Source organism: Hippoglossus hippoglossus, chromosome 17 (genome assembly GCF_009819705.1).
Source record: "Hippoglossus hippoglossus isolate fHipHip1 chromosome 17, fHipHip1.pri, whole genome shotgun sequence".
Classification (NCBI taxonomy): Eukaryota; Metazoa; Chordata; class Actinopteri; order Pleuronectiformes; family Pleuronectidae; genus Hippoglossus; species Hippoglossus hippoglossus.
The window spans coordinates 11,352,855-11,373,317 of NC_047167.1; the positions used below are offsets into that span (position 1 = coordinate 11,352,855).

General features: G+C 43.9%; 2 protein-coding genes and 1 long non-coding RNA gene across 4 annotated transcripts; all 3 read right to left on the reverse strand.

Moving 5' to 3' along the window:
- Positions 1 to 1,191: 1,191 nt before the first annotated feature.
- LOC117778769 (RNA-binding protein MEX3B-like) lies at positions 1,192 to 10,045 on the reverse strand. 2 transcript variants are annotated; one of them, XM_034614553.1, is made up of 4 exons: positions 9,364 to 10,045; positions 8,254 to 8,807; positions 6,262 to 6,503; positions 1,192 to 6,087 (listed from the first exon to the last, which is right to left on the reverse strand). In XM_034614553.1, the coding sequence occupies exons 2-4, from the start codon at positions 8,741 to 8,743 to the stop codon at positions 4,870 to 4,872; spliced, it is 1,950 nt and encodes a 649-aa protein (XP_034470444.1). In that variant the 5' UTR covers positions 8,744 to 8,807; positions 9,364 to 10,045; the 3' UTR covers positions 1,192 to 4,869. The 2 variants fall into 2 exon arrangements, with proteins under 2 accessions (XP_034470444.1, XP_034470443.1); XM_034614552.1 differs by having other exon boundaries at positions 8,254 to 8,817; positions 9,364 to 10,021.
- Positions 10,046 to 11,346: 1,301 nt separating this feature from the next.
- Positions 11,347 to 20,039, reverse strand: mbd3a (methyl-CpG binding domain protein 3a). Its single transcript, XM_034614555.1, has 7 exons — positions 19,812 to 20,039; positions 17,957 to 18,122; positions 15,629 to 15,766; positions 15,249 to 15,339; positions 14,972 to 15,149; positions 14,084 to 14,242; positions 11,347 to 13,946 (listed from the first exon to the last, which is right to left on the reverse strand). Exons 1-6 carry the CDS (start codon positions 19,823 to 19,825, stop codon positions 14,089 to 14,091), a joined length of 741 nt encoding a protein of 246 aa, XP_034470446.1. The 5' UTR covers positions 19,826 to 20,039; the 3' UTR covers positions 11,347 to 13,946; positions 14,084 to 14,088.
- On the reverse strand, positions 16,453 to 17,674 carry LOC117778773. The gene is made up of 3 exons (XR_004616839.1): positions 17,505 to 17,674; positions 17,440 to 17,444; positions 16,453 to 16,502 (listed from the first exon to the last, which is right to left on the reverse strand). It is a non-coding gene; the product is annotated as an uncharacterized LOC117778773 (long non-coding RNA).
- Positions 20,040 to 20,463: the final 424 nt, after the last annotated feature.

Genomic DNA, 20,463 nt, shown 5'->3' on the forward strand with positions numbered 1-20,463 from the left:
CACGAATGTGTATTTGTTCTGTTATTACCAAATTAAAGCATCTGAGCCTTTAAAGAAAAGAGGTTTTAATCCACATATTAAAAAGCCATGAATAAGAGCAGTGTTTGAGCAGACGCTGTGTGCGCTCACATGGAGACAGCTGTGTGTTATGTTGACACAAACCTGCAGCTGGAACAACTGGCTTCCACTGCAGAGAGCGCTGAGTCTGTTCTGTGTGACCTCTGACCTCCCTGTGGAGGAGGGGGGGGGGGAGGGGGGGGGACCATCACACATCACCATTTCAGACAAGTCGAACCACATGTTGGAGACGCTCAGACCACAGAGGAGAGAGGAAGCTTGTGAAACGACAAGAATGTGTTCATGTTTTTTGGTTTGTTGTTTGTATTGAAACATTAGAAAACAAGTTGAGTAAACACAGATGTGCTTTGAACCAGAACAGGACTGATTCCTAGTTTGATTCAGGGCTGTTAACTAACAAATATGTCTATTATCAATTCATCTTCCAGGTCTTTTCTGTATGATTTAAACATGAGGTCTATAGAAAGTCAGAAAATAGCAAAAATACAGATTTCAATCCCTCACCAATTAGATACAACAGCAAACTCTTGCATTGATGCAATCTTATATTTTATAATATTTATACTCTATATATTTGTCACTTGTGCTTAAAATATCACAATTGTTGCCAATTAATTTGTTGTGGATTTATCTCATCAATCATATTTCTTTATAAAATATTGTGAAAAAGGCCATAGATCATTTTCATCTACATTTGTTAGTTATCAGGATTGTGTGGCGGGTGCAGGACGACCCAAGGAAGATTATTCTCATCATTATGATCCATTTTTCATGTTGAACAGAGAAAAACTCAGAGTTCTTCCAATACAAAGGCTTCATGAGAGAATTTAATCAAATAGATTTTTAGTAAAGTTTCCTTCGACGCATCATTTCTGCATTGCGCTGACAAACCTGGATTTCTATTCAAACATTAGATTCAGGCTCTTGTATCATTTAATATTTGTAAAGAGAGAAATGTGTGAGCTGCAGATTTCACACCCATATTAGTCATAGTTGGATCTGCGGCTCTGATGCAGGCATCTCTACTGCCACCATGTGGTGAAGAGGGCAGCTGCTCCACTCTGCCGCACTCAGCAGAAAAAGAAGAAGAAAGACACAAACTACAAGTTTCTTATTTTACAGTAAAAAATGAAACCAAAAACAAGACTTTATTAAAGAAGCATAAAAAATAAAACTCTTGATACATTTCTCATAACCGTCAAGTCAGCTCAAATTATATGATTATACAATTTTCCCGGGTCACGGTTAAAAGGTCCATAAACTTTCAAATAAAATATATTTCAATTTTAAAATTTCTTCAATAGTTTTCTCATTTTGTTATAAATTGCCTATATGTAGTACACAGGAAATAAGGAAAATAAAAAATGGAAAATAAAAATAAATTTGAAGTAATAAAAAGGGTCACATTATTGTCTGGGATATTTAGGTAAGCAAATAAATTGTAAAAAATAAAATGTATAAAAAGTTTTTTTTTCTTTTAAATCTTAAAAATTATTAGCTAATGCCAGGTGGCTTGAAGACATGCAGATGGTTAACTTACAAATAATGATACATGTTCTTTAGAAACTACACTTATCTTCAATTAAGTCATTTTGCCTTTGAAAACGAGATCCCAATGATTGTATTCAGGGTATTTACACACACACATATGCACACACGCACAGGTCAGGACTGAAACCTAGTTAGCCGACGTTTTACATTTTGGTTCTGCATACAAAGAGACTTAAAGCAAAAATAGGAGAGCGGAGGCTTGAGGGGAGTGTGTCACCCCTTACTGGCATAGCTCTCTTTGCATCCCCCCTCTAATCACAAAAAAGGTCAGAGGTCACTGGCTAGCATGCCTCAGGAAACCCTGTTTTCAAACCTTTAGGAAGGAAATGGGGGAGGGGGAACATTTGGCTAAAAAAGTAAAATCAGCAGTCAATCTGAAAAAAAAAAAATGGTACCTTTTTCTTTTAAACAATTAATCTACTGTACATTAAAACCCTAACATTCTCTCATTGGCCAGAAACATCCCAGTGCAGCACCAGGAATCTCAATAAACCTATCTGGCAAAAAAACACAACACATTTTTATTTCTTTAACACGGCGACTTGGACAGTTTGGAGATGGGCTTTGAGATCGGCCTCAACAGACGCACGCAGCGGTCAAAGCTGATCTGGTCACTCAGACACATTCGCAGCCCTGGGTCTGATCTGAGCGTGCACGGGTACGGGGCTCGACACTCGAGATCAGAACCCGGCGAGGGGATGGGTTACCGGTTTCGACGAGAATGAGAAACAGGGGTTGTCGGGTCTATGGTGGGACGCTGCGGGAGATTCTTCAGAGAACTTAAACTCTCCCGCTATCAACTGCGGTTCATTGGTTTGTCAGCGGCTTTCAGTAGGGAGTTGCACCAAAGCACCATGGGATAACCTTCAGGCAGACGACCAGTTCAGCTCCTGGGCCGATTTGTTCCTACATGTGTGGAATCTAAATGAATCGTCTGCTGCGCTCGACCAGGACAGCTGCTTATTAGATTCCCACTGCCCCCGTCACCAAAGCAGCACACAGACAGTCAAGACAGCAAATAAGTTGAAGGTCGCGCTGGCTGGAGCACCAGAGCACAGCAGTTACTGCCCGTTTTCACCAATTATTACTCAAGTATAGATTACCCTTTTTCCCTTGATATTAAAAACCCCGCCCTGATCTGCGAGCACGTCTGGGGAGCAGGACGCACTGTGACTGCGTTGCCCTGTGCTCAACAGGATCTGAATGTGATGACTGTGAAGGGACAATCAAAGAAAAAACAGCGGAATAAGAAGCAAAACATTCTGCAGCTGCTGGGATTTGAACACAGAGTGTCTGGAAGCCCTGGATGACCTAGCTACTAGCTGCCATAAAAGATACGTTGATTCTTTTCCTACTGTGTGAAACATGTGATTGCGTGTGTGTGTGTTTGTGTCAGAGGAAGCCCTTAAGAATTAGGTGTGTGTCGTTTGAATTAAATCGTCATGGCTTGTCTCATTGTATGAGCTGATTCCATGAAATGTTCGGAAGGGCCACAAAAACGTACCGTGGCGGCGACGTCGCCCCAAATTGTCCGTACAGTATTAACACTATAGGAGGCAGTTACTGCAAACTCTTTAAAAACACAAAGACAAAAACAGGACACGACCGCCTCAGGAGTTACCCAGTAATGCTATGAAACACAGGACAAATCGCAAACAGCTAACCATATAGTGCACTACATTTGGCCAGGAGTACAGCGCTATATGGGCATGACAGTGTGTCATCTGAGAGAGTGCCATACAGCTTTGCTGTGAGAGTGGGGTGGAAGACCAAAACTTAACAAAAACAGTAAGAGCTGTTTCTTTTTGGCTATTTTTTTTTTTTTAGTTTTTTTTTTTTAACATTTTGCTTTTTTTGAGGGGCTGAGGATTACAGTGCATGAAAAAAAAAAAATGCTTCAAATCGAGCCCCTTGTTATTGTTTCATGTGGGAGGAGCGAACGTCTCTCCTTAACCTGGACAAAAACATTCACGTGTGACATCAGAAAAGCCCTATCTGATCCTAGAGTTCAAAACATGTCTGTAAGCCACACACTCGACAGTCAAGAGTCAAACACAAGTAGAAAACACGAAATGAGTCGATCTGAGTGTAACAGACAGGATGTGAGAGGAAAGTGTCCCGGTGTGGATGGATCAGAGCGTCGGCTTCCTATAGGAGTGAGAGTGAAGCTGGGGGGGGGGGGGTAACAATGCAGAGGTGAAGAACAGCATGAGCGGGCGTTACTCTCACACTTGTACGTGCGAGAGAGAGATGTGAAGTGATTGTCAGGCAGCCCATACGTACAGACCTCAGACACATGCCTTCATTATCACTAATGGTACGTTTCTGACTTATTCAAGAGGATAAAATTAATATGAATCGATGCAGCGGCCACATTTGAAATGTGGGGCAGACTCATCCAAATTCATCCAACACGTTATTGAGTTTGATCTAGAATAACAAGACGTCTATTTATAGCATTCATTTGGCATCACTGATGGCTAATTTTTCTTCTGTGGCAACGAGAAACAAGGAATTCATCCTTAAGAGGTCCCTCGGGCACATTGTTCCACTAGGTGCCTGACTACATGCCGACCTTTGTCAAAGTTCCAAGCTTAAGAGGATAACAGCCACCCCGCCGCTTCGTGTCACAAACAGCATGAATGAGAGCGGAGGAGAAATTCGAGTGGTGGTGGTGTGGGGGGAGGTTGGTTGCAACCGTTTGCGTCTTGTCAAGAACATTAAAATAAGGAGTAGAAAAGTGCAGGCCTCAGTGACAGCTTCATCGAAAAATATCTGTTAAGTACAAAAGTGTCAAAAAGGAAAGGCTGTGAGAGAGAAAGCAGGCAGAGATCTGAAGAAGCCAGGATGAAGAAATGTGGAGACGGACCGGCGGCCAGTGGTGCACGCTGCTCCGGCTCAAAATGAAGGCCTGAAGAGAGATAAGACACTAGTTTCCTTCCATAAAGTTCACCGCCGAGAGACTGTCTGAGCCCCAATGTCTGCAGACCAGTTTCTAGTAACTTCACTCTTAAAATAAGTCATTATTATTATTATTGTTATTATTCATCTTGACAGATATCAGTAATAAATCAACATCCGTATAGTATCATCATCTCTATTAATGTATTTATTATGGTCCGTCATGTGTGTGAAGGGTTTTAGTGTGAATCCTTCCATCGCCACCGCCACAGCTGGTGCCCCACCCCAGTCCTCTTCCTGCCCCCCACCCCTCTTATTACACCCCCCATCCCCGATCTCTTAGGAGAAGATGCGGATGCACTGTGTGGTGGGGGTGTGGCAGACAGGGCACTCCGGCTCAGTTGACTGGCAGATTTGCCCGGCACACTCCATGCAGAACAGGTTGTGGCCGCAAGGCACCAGGGCTGCCGTCACCTCGCTCTCAAAACACACGAAGCAGTCCCTGTTGACCCCGGGGCCGACGCCGACCAGGCCCGCCACCCCAGAGCCGCCTTTCAGTCGACTCAGGATCCCAGAGCTGAGGCCCACGCCACTGCTGCCTCCCTCGGAGTCAGTTGGGGAGCCGCCGGGCAGGGAGGAGGCCGAGCAGGAGGAGTAACCTGTTGACGAGCCCCCGGAGCTGGAGCTGGATGCTCCAGAGAAGGAGCCGCCTCCTGCGCTGCCTGACTGGAGCCAGGAGAGAGTGCTGAGGGGATCACTTTGTGCACGACGGGCCAGAGGGTGATCCATAGGGCCCACACCTGCGTCCTGAGGCAGAGTTGGAGACAATCGTGGAGTGATGGCGCCGCCACTGAGCCCGCTGCTGTTGCGACGTAGAGGCTGCTGCTGCTGGGAGGAGCCGGCTGTCTTATTGCCTGTTCCACCATTTGCAAAAGGAGCCCAGATATTGGCAGCACTGAACTCAAAGCCCAGTTCATCTGAGGAGGGCAGCCCCGGGGTGGAGTCACCCCCGAACGTGAACCCTCCTCCAGTGCTGCTGGAGCCTGTGCTAAAAGGGCTAGTGGGACTGCCTCCCTCGTTGGCTTTCCGGGCAGTGCTGAAGCTTTCCGCCGAGTTCATACCGCCGTTGTGCGCTTGGTAGGTGGATGAGGAGGACACCTTTCGGCTGGAGGAGTGGTGCATGGACATGGGAGCAGTGGCAGGAGGGGAGGATGTAGGGGGAGGAGGGCCAGAATGGTGGTTGTTAGCCCTGGACCACAGAGATGCTGGCAGCCCGCCGTTCAGAGAGCCCAGGCCTTCCAGGCTGACATCGGTGCCGTTGGAGTGGAAGTCATTGTCTCCCTGCAGGTCGACAAAGGTTCCAGTTCGCAGGGTGATGTGGGTCTCGATCTCCTCTCTCGCTCGGTCCACGTTTTCCGGCATCCCGGTCACCTCGAACACGGGGTCCTTCTCTCGACTGGGCGTCACGATGTAGGTGTGAGTCTGCTGCTGGATGCGCTTGATAGTTGCTCCCTTTGGTCCAACAACTAAACCAACAACTCTGTAGGGCACCCTCACCTGGATCAACGATACACAAAGAAGGACTGACTTTAATGACTGAAAAACTAAAACTTTACTTCGTAGAGATGATAATAAAACAAACATCAAATAATTTCTTTATTAGTTGGCAAGAGTAAGACAAAAAAAAAAAAAAAAAGGAGGATGATAACTAAGTCCCAGGGGTTTCTGTACCTGTATGGTGGTCTGTCCAGGAAGGTGTGGTGGTCCAGGAAGAGAGCCTCCCCCTCCGGGTGCGCCAGCTTTGCAGCGGGACGCCCGGATCATAGAGAAATGCTCGGCCGCAGAGACAATTTCACGTTTGGCCATCTCCACATCCTCTCTGCGTCCTGTCACGATGAAGACGGGTTCCTCGCCCCTCACTGGAGTCTTTATGTAGGTGTTTGTTTTGGCACGCAAGGCCTTGATCTTACAACCTGGAAGATGGCGAGAGAAGAAGCAAAGACATTGGTTTTATGAGTTAAACACAAAAACACTCAAATAACCACACGTGTGTCATTATGTTGTGTAAACAAAGTGTTTATTAACACTCAGTCAACCATTTATTAAAACGAATGATACAAGAGCCCTGCAACAAATCTTTTCACTGAGGTCGCAAGGTCCAGTTTTTGTGATTTTTAGTTTGTGATAGTTTCTATTTAATCTCCCCTCACTAAAACAAACTGGGCATTAAACGACTTCTCAACTCTAAGCAGCAGAGTTCAAAAGTGCAATAAACCACAGCCTTTAAAATGACAAGTTGAATGAAAACCACGATAAAAAACCGCTGAGACAAAAACCAAACGTTTATTGAAGGAATATTGTTTAACCTGCCTGCACCTATAAATAATTGTGATTGTGTGAAAATGTGGACAAATAGTGAATCAGTGCAGTGGAATCCATTGTGTATAAATCATAGTTTAGAAAAACAAATTCTAGAGAGGTGGAACTCCTGCAGATGTCATATTTAATATCAGGACTAATCATATTCAAATGTATGTATTTACAGATAAATCAATCTGCAACACTCAAAATATGTCTTTGTGCACTTCCTGCTGCAAATATACCAAATATATGCAAATCAATTCATATGAATATTACATAAACATATTTTATGTTATTTACATTTTGTGCAGTTTTGCTGTTATATTTGAAACAATGCTGCTGTAACACGGGAATTTCCCTATAGATCTGTAACCGGGGCAAGTAAAAGCAGCATGTCTGCACTTATATATAAATAAATATATAAATAAATAAATATATATATAGTGTTCAATGGCTGCTGCACTGCTTGTGTCAACTCATGTCGCCTCCTCCAGCGGCGCCTCCTCCCGTGTGCTCCTGTTTCTTTAAATATGGACGCTCGGTTCCCGGCGACCAATAGGGCGCTCGGAGTGTGATGTCATTGTGGGAAGCAGAAAGCATGGCTTTTTCAAACAAAGAGAACAATGCCATAACGCTGCCGCGGCCGCCACAGGTAAAACCACAGCCCCACAGCCCGGGCCGCGGTTAAAGAGTGGTGCACGTGTGGATGAGAAACAATAGAGACGCGTGAAGTGGGAGAAATGAAGGCTGCGTCTCGGAGGCGAGCGGCAGCGGCAGCAGACTGGGTGCAGGGCGTAACACCGCCCAGTCCCGTGTTTGTGTTTCTGCCTAAATCTGCTCAGCTCAGACAACAAAGATCTGACACACGTATCACAGAGTTGTGAATATGAGCTCAATGTGCCCCTTCTGCTGTGTTGAGGGCTAAACGAGCAGGTCTCGGTGTGTTTCCTTTGTTTGGTGCAGGCAGCTAGACATGTCCAGACTCCCGACAATCTGCCGCTTTGTCTGACCCTCTCCCACCCCTCCCCCTCCCTCCCTCCCTCCTACTCCCCAACCACACACTCTTGTCAACGCATTGTCTGGATATCGCTCAAAAGCACATGTAAATACAGCAGGTTTGGCTTTTTAACGGAGTGATCGCGTTATGGTGGCGTTAAAGACACATGCTGTTAGTGCAGGGAGAGCAGGGTAGCGAGAGCAGGCTAATTCAACTTCACAGATCCCCCCCTCCTCCCCCTCCAAAACAAGGAGCCACCCAAACAAAGAACCACCAGGCTGCATGCTGCCTCAACAAGCTGCACATACACGTACACAACGTATCATCATCACCACAACAACAACACAAAGACACACTCATCTTACCTTGTCTTCCTACTATTTCAGCCACATGCTCGGAGCTGGGCACAGGCACACATTCAGTCATGTTGACACTTCTTTTCCTGCTGCAGAGGACGGAGCTTTGTTCCCCGTGGAGCATGGGGTGCGAGCCGGTCATGTGGTACCCGCCCGAGCCGTAGTACTCTGGGGATGGGGAGCAGGATGAGGGCGAGTCCCGCGACCCACCGGGATGCTCCAGCATCTGTAGGTCCATGTAGCCCCCTCCACCGACGCCGTTGCAGCCCTCCGAAGCGGGACCCGAGGTCCCGTCCAGAGAGTCGGCCAGTCCGCCCCCACAGTCCACTTTCTCCAGGGCCATGAGTGACAGCTGGTCCAGGGCGAAGCGGAGCGCCTCTTGGTGATCCTCATCCCGGGACTCATGGTCCGTCTCTCGGGGCAGACCGACCCCATTGTGCTGGCTGCTGATCACCACGTCGTGGTCCATAATCTCGGGGTGGAATAAAGGGCTAGGCATAGTGTCTCCGTGGATCTCACATCAGATCACGGATGCCTGTTTGTTGGGAGTGATCTCTTTCCACCTGAAAAAAAAAACAAAATAATAATAATAATAATAATAATAATAATGATAAGTTAAGAGTTTAGTTTCTCGTTAATAACAAGGTGGCGGTGAGCAGCGTGAAGCCGCGGATCATTCATAAACACCAGCAGACTGTAGTAGTGTTGATTTGGGCGCCTCGCTTTGTCTGTTGTTGCTTCTTGTCTGACAACTGAGACCATCCGGGCTGCTTGTGTTTCCAGAATAAAGCTGAACCTGCTTTGACACAAGTCAACAAACTACCTCGAGACACCGACATGAAAGCCCTTCGTGTTTCTAACTGCAGCTGCCGCTGTGTGAGCCGCTGCTTCTAACAACATGTAAATAAAACGAGGAGACGAGCTGTTGTTAGCTCCAGCAGCCGAAGCTAGCAGGCTAACTCCACACAGTCGGCACTCAGTCACGTTGTCGACCCCTTTGTTTGGGAGCACCGCAGCTAGCTGCTAGCTCCGCGCTGTCAGTCCAACTTGGGCTCTTTCTCAAAGGCAGCCGAGCTCAATTTTCTAAATTAAACAAGTACTGAAACCACACGAACTTACTTTCTCTTGCCTTTGTCGACGGGCTCCTGTCTTCGGCTGCAGTCCAGCTCTCGGTGGGGGGAAAGATGAGAAGCAGCCAGGAGGAGGAGACCGGAGCTCAGCGGCGCTAGGGAGCTAGCGGGCTAGCTAACTAGCTAAATGGGGGGCGTAGGAGAAAAACGTTTAAAAACGCAAAGAGGGCACCGTTGTGTTGTTTTCTGTCTGGAGAGAGAAGCCTTTCCTCCGAGCACAGTCACTGGCTCCGCGTGCGGTTCACCGTCAGGGACACAGCGGCTGGAGGGTAGCAGTTACCTTTTAGTTAAAAAATAAAGCAGTGATTCTCGGCTCCGCGCTGCTGCTGCTGCTGCTTCTGCCGCCGCCGCTGCCGCTGTTGCTGTTGCTGCTGCTACTGCTGCTGCTGCCTGACCCCGGTCGCTCCGCCGCCTTTGTCTCGCCAGGCGCACGCCGCTCCGTCTCCCGCACACGGCACTGACGTCACCCGCGACACAACAATGGGTTCAAAGGCCACATGCAGCAGGAGGAGAGCAGCATCCACGCAAAGCCACTGTCACAGCCATTGTGTCTGCGGGACGCTGGTTGTTCGATCCCCCTCCTGTTGGTGCGGGTCCCGATAAATTGTGCTCACGGCTGGGTGTGTTCATCATGGCTTCCAATGAGATGTTTTGGGCTGCTCCTGCACTGGAGGATGCTCATGCAGTGTGTGCGTGTGCATTTATGTACAAATTAAAATATCACAGATGGGCAATTATTTCATGTCAAAACGTAAGAATTACAAATAAATAACCCAAAGCACCCCCCATTCTAGTGTCATGAGTAAAATATATCAGTTATATGTGAGGTTTATGTCTATACTCGCATGCCGATACAACAAAGAGTTGTGTAACGATGATAACAATGAACTGCAGTTATATAGCACCTTTACAAAACACAGTTACAAGGTGGTTCATTTAAAACTGAAACAATACAAAATAATTTAAAAGCAATTTGATGGATCACACAGCATTACAGCACGGATACAGAAATAAAACATGTTTCAGACGAGAAAAGAGTAGAAATAAGATAACATGAAATAATTAAAATATTTGCAAAGATCAGAATTTTCAAAAAGCACACTCATAAAGATGTGTTTTTAAGAGGCAATTTAAGAGGAGAAGGCGTTTGTCAGACAGAGATTGTTCCAGAGTGGGAGCTCTGACAGAAAAGGCCCAGTCACCTCTGGTTCTTGGGACTGAGGATGGTGAGCAGGGCCTTCCCCTCCGTGTACACTGTGTCCCTGTTCAATGTGATTATTCCTCCTGTGCATGCTTGCTTGTTAAATGATGCCTTTCTTTATTTGTGCCAAAATCACTCTTTGACGACACAAATAATTTACTATTAAAAAAGACACATTCTTGTTTTGCCTCATCTTACCTGTGTCGGAAGGCTGTGGATTTATTTTTCCTTCATTTCAGAAGTTTATATGAGTATCATTTTCAGACAGGCTTGAAAATGTAATGATGACCTTTAAAGAAAACAACCCTCCGGCCTAAAATGAGAATCCATCTTCCTCAGCCTCCAAAGTATATGAAAGGTAATAACAAAGGAGAAAACCCCCCACTAGAATGTCACTCAGTAAAGCACATTACTCCACCCAGTGTATCAGTCCCCTTATGAATCCACATTTAAATTCACTAGATCCAGATTTTTATTTGGATCTGCACCAAATTGCTCACACTCATAAATATCAGTCCCATAAACAAATCAATGACATTTTGAAAAATGGCCCATCTCACATATTTAAAGAAAGTGAAAAACTAAAATAATAGATACACTACCTAGTTCGCACAAAAACTTAATGGATGCTTTCTTGTGTTATGCCCCACCCCTCCACAAAATTTCACAGAAATCAGTTTTGCAGATGTTGCATGATCCTGCTGAATAACAAACAAACGCATACAAAAACATGACCTACTTTGATGAGGTAATAACTGACCCACACACCAATAACAAAACAGCTGTATTTATTCAACAGTGTCACAGTGATACAGAGACAAAAATGAATCTTGTAATGAGGTACAGTACACCAGGTTATGAGGTACATGAGCGTTGCATTTGTTGTTTTGTATTTTCTTACGGTACACACATTTTCCTTTACTGAATAAAATCAAACATGGCAAAACAATACTGACAATTTTTCTGTCAGAACAAATAACATGGCTTAAACCAGGGGTGGGGGACCTACGGCCTCCGAGCCCTATAAGCCCGTCAGACAATTTATAAATATTTTAAAAAAGGGAACAAATTTTTTTTTTTCTTTCAATAAAACAAAAATAATAGCAGAATATTGTGTCCTTCAGTCTGGCCCTTTCTGGTTGTATGCCAGTCAGGTCCCAGACACACCTCTAGACACACACATTACGAATCATTGCTGACAAGCATCATGGCAACTCTCAAGAGAAGCAGATGCAGATGCTTTCCAAGAGAAATGGACAAAAAGGAAAGAAAATTGAAGTGAAAAGACAAGCAGGTGTGTTTAGTATGTGGGGTCAATTCTCAATGTTTAACAAGTCTGATCTCGAGCATCATCACAGCTGGAAACATGTTTAACTAGAAGAGTTGCAAGGACAAAAGCTCTTGGATAAAGTAAACACTCTTGAGCAGAGTTCACAAGAAAGTGACATATAGACAGTTTTTGTGGTGAACAGGCTAATTGCTAAGTAAAGTATTCCAGTTTGCCAGTTTGTTGAAAAAAGCTTCTGCAAAACAGATTACTGATATGGCACAAGATATATAAAAAACAGAAAAAAAAAACACTTGACGACAGCACAAGAAACTCCCAGTTTTTTCTCTCTGGCCTGCGATGAAACAACAGACATAACAAACACATTTTTGTGCGTGGGATCGCTGCTGATTAGGACGTGAGGGAGGAATGGCTGTCTTAGCAAGCCATGCACAGCACTATGATAGGTGGGGATTAACTTTAATACGGTTTTGATTTGCAACAAGGTCTCAGCCATGGCAGAAGGGAATTCGTGGCATTGGTCAAAACATTAAATAATCTTAGTATCAATGAAAGTGATTTAGATGTATGCTACTGTCTCAAACATAAACACATCAGTCATATTCCCTGGATCACACTGGTATTATGACAACGTGAGGGCCGTACAGCTGCCAGTTCAAGAGGCTAATGAGGCAGCCTGAGAGTTCAAAGGTCTGGTTTATCATTGAGATGTGCGATGGTTGAATCAAGGCAATATGCCAACACTGCCAGGGAGAAAGTAAAACACTTCATGGAGACGAAGGGAAAACCTGTCATGCAACTGAGTGATAGCAAGTGGCAGAGTGATCTGGCTTTCATGGCAGACATTACCAACAACCTCAAGCTCCAAAGTCCCCACCAGCCTCTAAGCTCTTTGCTTTCAAACGTGGGGCAATTACAGCTGTGGTAACTGCAACTAGAAAGGGGGCAACACTGAACTTTCCTGCTCTGCAACAACAAAAGCCTGCTAGGACATCTGAATACGCTGGAGAGTCTGCAAAACTCCTTCAGGCGTTTGATGATTGTTTCAGGACATGAAAGGTAAACAAACATCACATTCGCTAAGCTGTTTAATGTGGAACCAGCTGATGTGCCTGACGACCTATAACATAAAATGATCAAACTGCAAAGCAACAATGAGCTCAAAGCCACCACAATTTCTGCAGGAGTTTTATAAATTGTATGTGCGTCCTGAGGAAATTCCTAATTCTAAGCAGACATGTAGTGACGTTTGCATCTCAGTTTGTGACAACATGTGGCTGAGAGCAGCGTTTTCAAAGCTGAACCTTGCAAAGACTGTGTTCCGCTCAAGACTGACCGTCACGAACCTAAAAAACCAGCTGCGAGTTGCATGATCACTACCATCTGACATCAGACGTCATCAGAGAGGTTAGTGTGATATTTGCGTTCAATCATTGAGTTTGCCTCTTGAAGGATTTTCTCAAAATTAAATGGGCCCACCCCGGACTTAAACTTGGAAAACCATGTAAACACAGGTTATCAGGAGAAATAACAGCACTTTGAACTGTAAAACCTTTATCAAATGAGCTCAATATGATTATTCACAGCCACATGAGTGCTGCGTGCATGTAAACATACTGCAACCTACACAACACTACCTACAGTGCCAGAGTTCAAATATAAGAGCAACATATTCTTCTTGAACAGTTAAAAAGGAACACACTTGAGGTTCTGAACATGAACTGATACGTGTCTCTCTCACACACACACACACAAACACGCACACACACACACACTTTTCATTCACATACATCAGGTTTGTGTTTTTAACTTTGAGCTTGAACAGCTGTTAACTGAGTGTAACACTGCATTGAGCACCATCCAAAACTGTCATACAGAGGTAAAAATTTAAACTCAAAGTACCCTTTCAGGGTTACATAGTCAAATATAAAAAAGAAGAAAAGAAACAGATTTTTGTGTATGTTAACAAGACTTGCAGAACTTCTGCTTAGGGTCTACTTCGTGTAAACATTTATAAAAAAAATCTTCATGGAGCCAATTGTGGGAAAATAAAACCAGTTTACCAGCAAACATCACGTCGGGCCTGTAGGAGAGATGAGAAAGAGACAGGTTACAGGTTTAGCTGAGTACTTAAGCTTTTTAGAGTGTAAGATAATCAAAGTTTGTAAATGGATAGAGAAATACAAGATGATGGCAGCTACACACTAATCATTAGCGTACCTTGGCTATGATTCCTCCTTGTCCACCTGCTCAACCTTCTCTTCTACTTTGTCTGCTGCTGCTGCGGCTGCAGTGGTGTCCTCTATATGAGCCAACATGTCGGCCATGAGAGCCTCCTCGAGCCGCCGCCTCACACTCTGCACCATGTCCTCCTGCTTCCTGTAATAAATAAATAATAATAAATAAATAAAACTTAGCAGCAAGGAATTACAAACCTATCATGGGAAATACTTGAGGTGCAAAAGGATTTCGTTACAACATCCTCATAAGAACTGCATGTATAGCTATTTCATGTTTTTAGTCACTGTGCACAATATTTACTCGGTTGTTTTAAATAGCATCCCAGCAAAACACAGACAGTGCAATTTAAGCCTTAAGTTTTGGTTTGAGTGACAGCAGGGACACTCACCACACTGAACCAGATTTAAAGCAGCAAGACAGGACAACAACAGCACAGTGGATCTTCCACAGCCAGTCAGACTATGTACTTGATTAAAGTCGAGTCAGTTATTACCAAAACATGTTCTGCAAAATCTATTTTATAGCGGTGGATCGCCGCTTCAGGATTGGGGCAGACACACATTGGGCAGACACTTGGTATCTAGAATTTATGAGGGGCGCATTTAAACAGTGAACTATGGGGGTCACACTTGTCAAGTACTTTTATTCTGAATATTTTAAGTATATTTTGAAAGCATATTTACTTACAAAAAAAGTTGAAATATATTTCTACCTTACATAACAAAATATAATGTGGTACTTTTGAGTACATTTTTATCTATGTATTTGTACTTGAGTAAATGTTTGCGTACTTCCTGCACCACTGGTACCAACTACTTGACATAGATCAATGATGGTACCGCTGTGTTGCACATGTGAACCTCTTACCTGATGTCATCATCAGTCACTACGAAGGCTTTACAAAGAGGCTGGGATGTGTTCAGCCACACTCCAGGATTTTTCTCCACCGCAGCAGTGAGCTGTCCGGTGACGGGTGCAGGGCTGGTGTGCAGCGCGCTGGCGATGGAAGAAAGCAGTGTTTTATCTGAACATGCAGGCCCAACACCTAAGGACAGTAAAACAAAAAAGCAGAGGGACATGTTAAGCTTGTAGAAAACTCTTACTTTGAATTATACATGGCAGTCATGTTGTCTGTTACTCTCACCCTGTAAACCTTTGGGAAGATCCATAGTTTTCACCAGTTCCTCCGCAATATCAAATGCATTTAAGCCGCTCAGCTTCCTCTCCCAGAACAGCTGAAGATTGAAGCAAACCAAGAAAACAAAGGGCCTTGTTAGGTTTTTAACACAATGTTCTCCAAACTGAAATAATGCTTTTTTGTGAAGTGTATACAGATATCTGCTTCAGGGCAAATTAACCCTTCAATACTAAAAAGAAAGTCCTGACAAATCACCAGGCTTTCCACTCTGAGGAAATGACTCAAATTTCAATTTGCAGGTAAAGCTGATTCCTTTAACTCTCATGCAGTTTAACTTTTTACTGAGAGAGAACTGAAATGTGCACGTTGACTGCTCTCAGACTTACTTGCTTGGGTTGGTCCACAGCTTTCTGCGGGTCTGTCTTCACTTTGTTGTTGGGGTGATTTGTTACCTTGGTCACCGGCTGTTTGAAGATGGATGCTGTCTGTCGAACTGGTAGTGTTGTGTTTAAATCAGGTTTGAGCTGTAAGGAAAATGACAACATGAATCATTTAACCAATTTTTTTATCATGATTAAATAAACCTTTTCAGAGAAATATTAAAATGACGTGAGTTGTACATGGTACTGAATATCTCCTGTGGCAAAGTCTCATGACATCTTAGCTATTGTTTGCCAGAGGGCACGTGGGAAACTTAGGAAAAATTATGTTGTTTGGTACAATGAAAGTGTTCATACCTGGCATTAACAAGTGTCTTAGTTGAGTGGATAGCTTTTAAGTACAGGTGCATTGAGGATGCACTGGAATAGACAGGGTCTGTATTGTTCGGATTTCTCCTTTTTGTAATTTCCAGCAGACAAGGTACGAGAAGTACATTGCTTCCTCAAACCTTTTAGAGTCAATAATAAATTTGGTCTTTGCAAATAGAAACGATGCAGTTCCCCCCCCCCCCCCCCCCCCCCTCCCAAACACATGGGAACAGCGAGGCCAATTATTTTGGTTTTGATGCACACCGAGGAGATTTGTGTTTAAAGATCCAAAGATGAATATGTAACATGAGTTCAGAGTTTCAGCTTTAATTTATTGGTACAGTATTTACAACTTGATAAAAAGCTTTGGAAAAAAACACCTTTTCTATCAGGCTGCCCTGTTTTTAGGTGAGCAAAAGGTAAGTAAGATATGGTTGCACTTTTAATTCAGTCTCCTCTTCAGGACATGAAATGCTGCTCTATTGGGTTGAAGTCTAGTGACTATAGGAATCTCATCACAGACATGCTTCTATGTTCTGGATCATGACTGGATCCCATCTTTCTTCACACTTTGGCCTTTTGAAAACTTTGCTAGAAGTTAATCTTTGTCTCACCAGTCAATAAAACTCTGTTACAGAATGTTTGCGGCTCATCTCTGTACTTCTTTGGCCTTCCCATTTTTTTACTGCTGGCGAGTGTTTTGCACCTTGTGATATGGCCTTTATATTTCTGCTGTCAGCGACTTATTCAGAGGGTGGATTGTGATACTTTCCCTCCTGCCCTGTGGAGGTTGGTGGTGATGTCAGACTGTCGTTTTGCATTTTTCTTCACAATGTTTCTGTCATCTTTTAACATTTTTTGTCCTTGGCCGACCCGGCTCAGTACAGCAGGGGTTTTCCACTGCAAATTGTTGTGGTCCGTGGCTCATTTTCTTAATTCTGAACAGAATGACTCTTAACAGCCAATTCACATGGTTGAAAGGATAAAACGTTTTTGATTTATTTTTGATCAACAAGTAACAATATGCTCAGTTATCTGGAAACAAAATGACCTATCAGGATTTTGGTCATTTCGTACAGCCCCATTTTCCAATTCTGTTCGGATCACCCCAGATGCAGGTTGATGACAAGTGTGAACACATGAACTTATTCTGTAGGTCTTTTTCAAAAAGCACAATAAAAACCACTGTGATTAAATTATGTAAAACAATAACATGAAGAGGCCTAAGGGGTGGTTTATATATAAAGACATTGTAGACACTATTGTTATCGTAAAATGTTACAGCGCAGAACATGTAATTTTTGTGGTAGATTGAAACGGTCGTAGATATTGACTTGTGTTTGCACTAGAAGAATATCCAAGAGGAAAAAAGTATTCGAGAAATATTGTGTGAAACCCTCATTGACAGACTTTTTGTGGATGTGCACATTTTGTCCACGACTTCAGACTCTTGCTTACAGGTGTGTGAATGTGTTTTGAACCATATTTGCTGCAGCAACTGTACCAAAAAAACATGAGAACAGGAGTTTCTCAGATTGGGATTCATAAACCAGGGTTTATGGACTTGTAATGACGAATTTGATGTGAAACTTTTGTGTTGCATCTGTGGGAGAGAAAAGACAACCTACATGTTTGCAACTCCTAAGGCATTTTTATCTGACTTCAAACACACACACACACACACACACACACACACACACACACACACACACACACACACACACACACACACACACACACACACACACACACACACACACACACACACACACACACACACACACACACACACACACACACACACACACACACCAACAAATTCCTCTCCAGAAGTACAAATTCCATTGTCACATGTGCTCAGTTGGTTTGCAACAAAAATAACCTTCATACCTTAATTTCTGTTGAAGGGTATATTTTCCCTCCACTTGAGGCATTTATGCTCCATAATACAAAACACAGTCTCACCCTGATTTGATGGTTGGTTTCGTAGTGATGCTTGTGCCTGCTGCGCTGCACTTTGGTCAGGAGAGACCTTCCAGCCCGGGAGTGGCTGGCATTCACATCTGGGTGTAGGTTTCCACTCAGACCACGGACTAACTGGGGCTTGTTGAGAATGCACTTAACGGGTATACTAGAAAGAAAAACAGAAAAAACAGCATCACATGACTATTCGCAGCAAGAAAGGTCCTGGTTCGAATCTTGGTTTGTGTCTTTCTCTGTGAAGTTTGCATGGTCTCTCCACGTGTTTGTGGGATTTCTCCAGGTACTCCAGCTTCCTCCCACCATCCAAAGACATGCTGGTCAGGGTTAAGATAGTTTGGAGACTCTAAATGGACTGTAGGTGTGAATGTGAGAGTGAATGCTTGTTTGTCTCTGTATATTTCGTGCATCCCTCAAACAATAAGTGGTGTAGATGATGGATGGATCATAACACTTCACAACCATACCATTATTCGATTAAATAACCAAACAATAACATTAAAAAGTAACACTGTGAATTGTCTTACCAACCCATGTTGTTGCCATGTCCCCAATCCCACCCAGTCACAGCACTGGGCAGCTCCTTCATTGACAGACCAATTAACCTTAAGTGTCTAAAGGAGACGTATAGCAGGTCTTTCCTACCTGCACCTGTTAGGTTGTATAATCATCTCTGCTCCCAGTAGAGCACAGAGCACACAAACCAATTCTGGGACTGCGCTAAAAATCAGGTTTAACAGGTTTTACTGTGAAACACTCATTCCGTATGTGCCATTCAATGGCTGATGTGCACATCGTCACACTGTAAATATTGTGTTTACATTATATATTTCAATTCCATCTTTATATTCCCTTGTGTATATACTGCATATTTACTTATTTATTACCGATGCCTATTTTTTGACTGTGCTCTTTGCTGCTGAAACGCATCTCATTTCCTTATTGTGGGACCAATCAGGGATTATCTTATCTTTTATTGCCTGTTTGAGTTGGCAACGACTTATCAAAATCATAACAATAATGATAATAAACGATGGTATAGATTAACCTTCTTCATAGCTGAGGCCACTTCTCAGTTCATTCTGATTGTGGAGACTTCTTCACAGGCTCAAATTGGATTAAGTTTTCTACGGTCAGCTCACTGTGAACAATCTCCGAAAGGGATCAGGAGGGGAAGGTTTTCCCTCCATTACAGACGCAATGACAAGGAGTCAGATGTCACAGAGCACATTAGTACGAACCCACACAGTGTTTCAAAGTGGAGAATAAGTAGAAACACTCGAGTGGATGTTCTTCAGGCGAGTCAGATAAGACGATCTGAGGTGGATTCATTAGCTGATGCGGTTTGCTAATTGAGAAACAGACTCGCTGCCCCTTAAAATTGTTAATTATAGATGTTTCAGAGACTTGCGGGCAGATTGCACAACAGTGTGCTACACGTGGGACGACATATTCTTTGTCTCCGTGTTGTATCCTGGATGTTTCTGTCCGAGCTGCGGTGAGAGTGGCGGGGCCCGTCGCACCGCCAGTCAAGCGTGTGTAAACAATGAAACTTAGCTAGCTAATCAAGCTAGCAGCGCCGCTAACGTCAATAACGTCAGCGTAACCGGCGGCTAGCATATCAATTAGTGCAGTTTAAAGTTTCCCGGTGTGGTGAAACTACAACTCCCTGCAGCCAAAGTTGAGCTACATTGACTTGTAGTGTAAATAAATAAGACGGACGCGTTCATTAGCAGCTGAGTGTTTCCCCATTACAGGACGTGTGTGTGTGTGTGTGCATGCGTCTATTTCCTGCACGCAAACTTTCACCGTAACATCTGCGCCTTTTTAAAAGTCCCACCTTTTCCTCTCCATGGTCCCGCTGCGTCCCGCTTTCCTCGCCTGTACCGGGGGCTCACGGCAGATCTGAAGCCAGCTCTGTGCTCCTCGTCCCGGTCATGAATTTTCTCACCGAGTTCCGTTTGTTATCGATCCCACTGTCTGTCTCCGCGACCTGTGCCGCTGTGGATCACTCCGCCGGCCCCGTCACAGAACGAGCGCCGCAAATCCATCCGCCACACCCCCGTAAAGGCTAGTCCGCACAATGATCTCACATACAGCAGCGCGATCTTCTTCTGGTGTAATGTGGCAGTGTACGCGCTCCCAGGTGCATTACTGCCCCCTGCAGGATAAAGTCTAATTGACACTAATATACTGGAATCATCAAACTGAATTTATGATTTATTCTCATTTTGACTAAATAAGTGTTTTTTTTTAAACAAATCTTTATTGCACCAGTGACAAATTATGAATATTTTGTTTTTGTTTTTAAATGCCCCCTCCCAATAGTTCCCCTCCTACAACCCACCCTGGGGTCTTCCATGGACTGTTCAACCATAATTTAACAAGAGGTGAAACATGGTGGTCCTCTGCTCATGCACAAAGAAGATTATCTTATATTATCTCTGCTGCATGCGTCTCCAGAGTGGAGGGTTTCACTTTATTAATTTGGG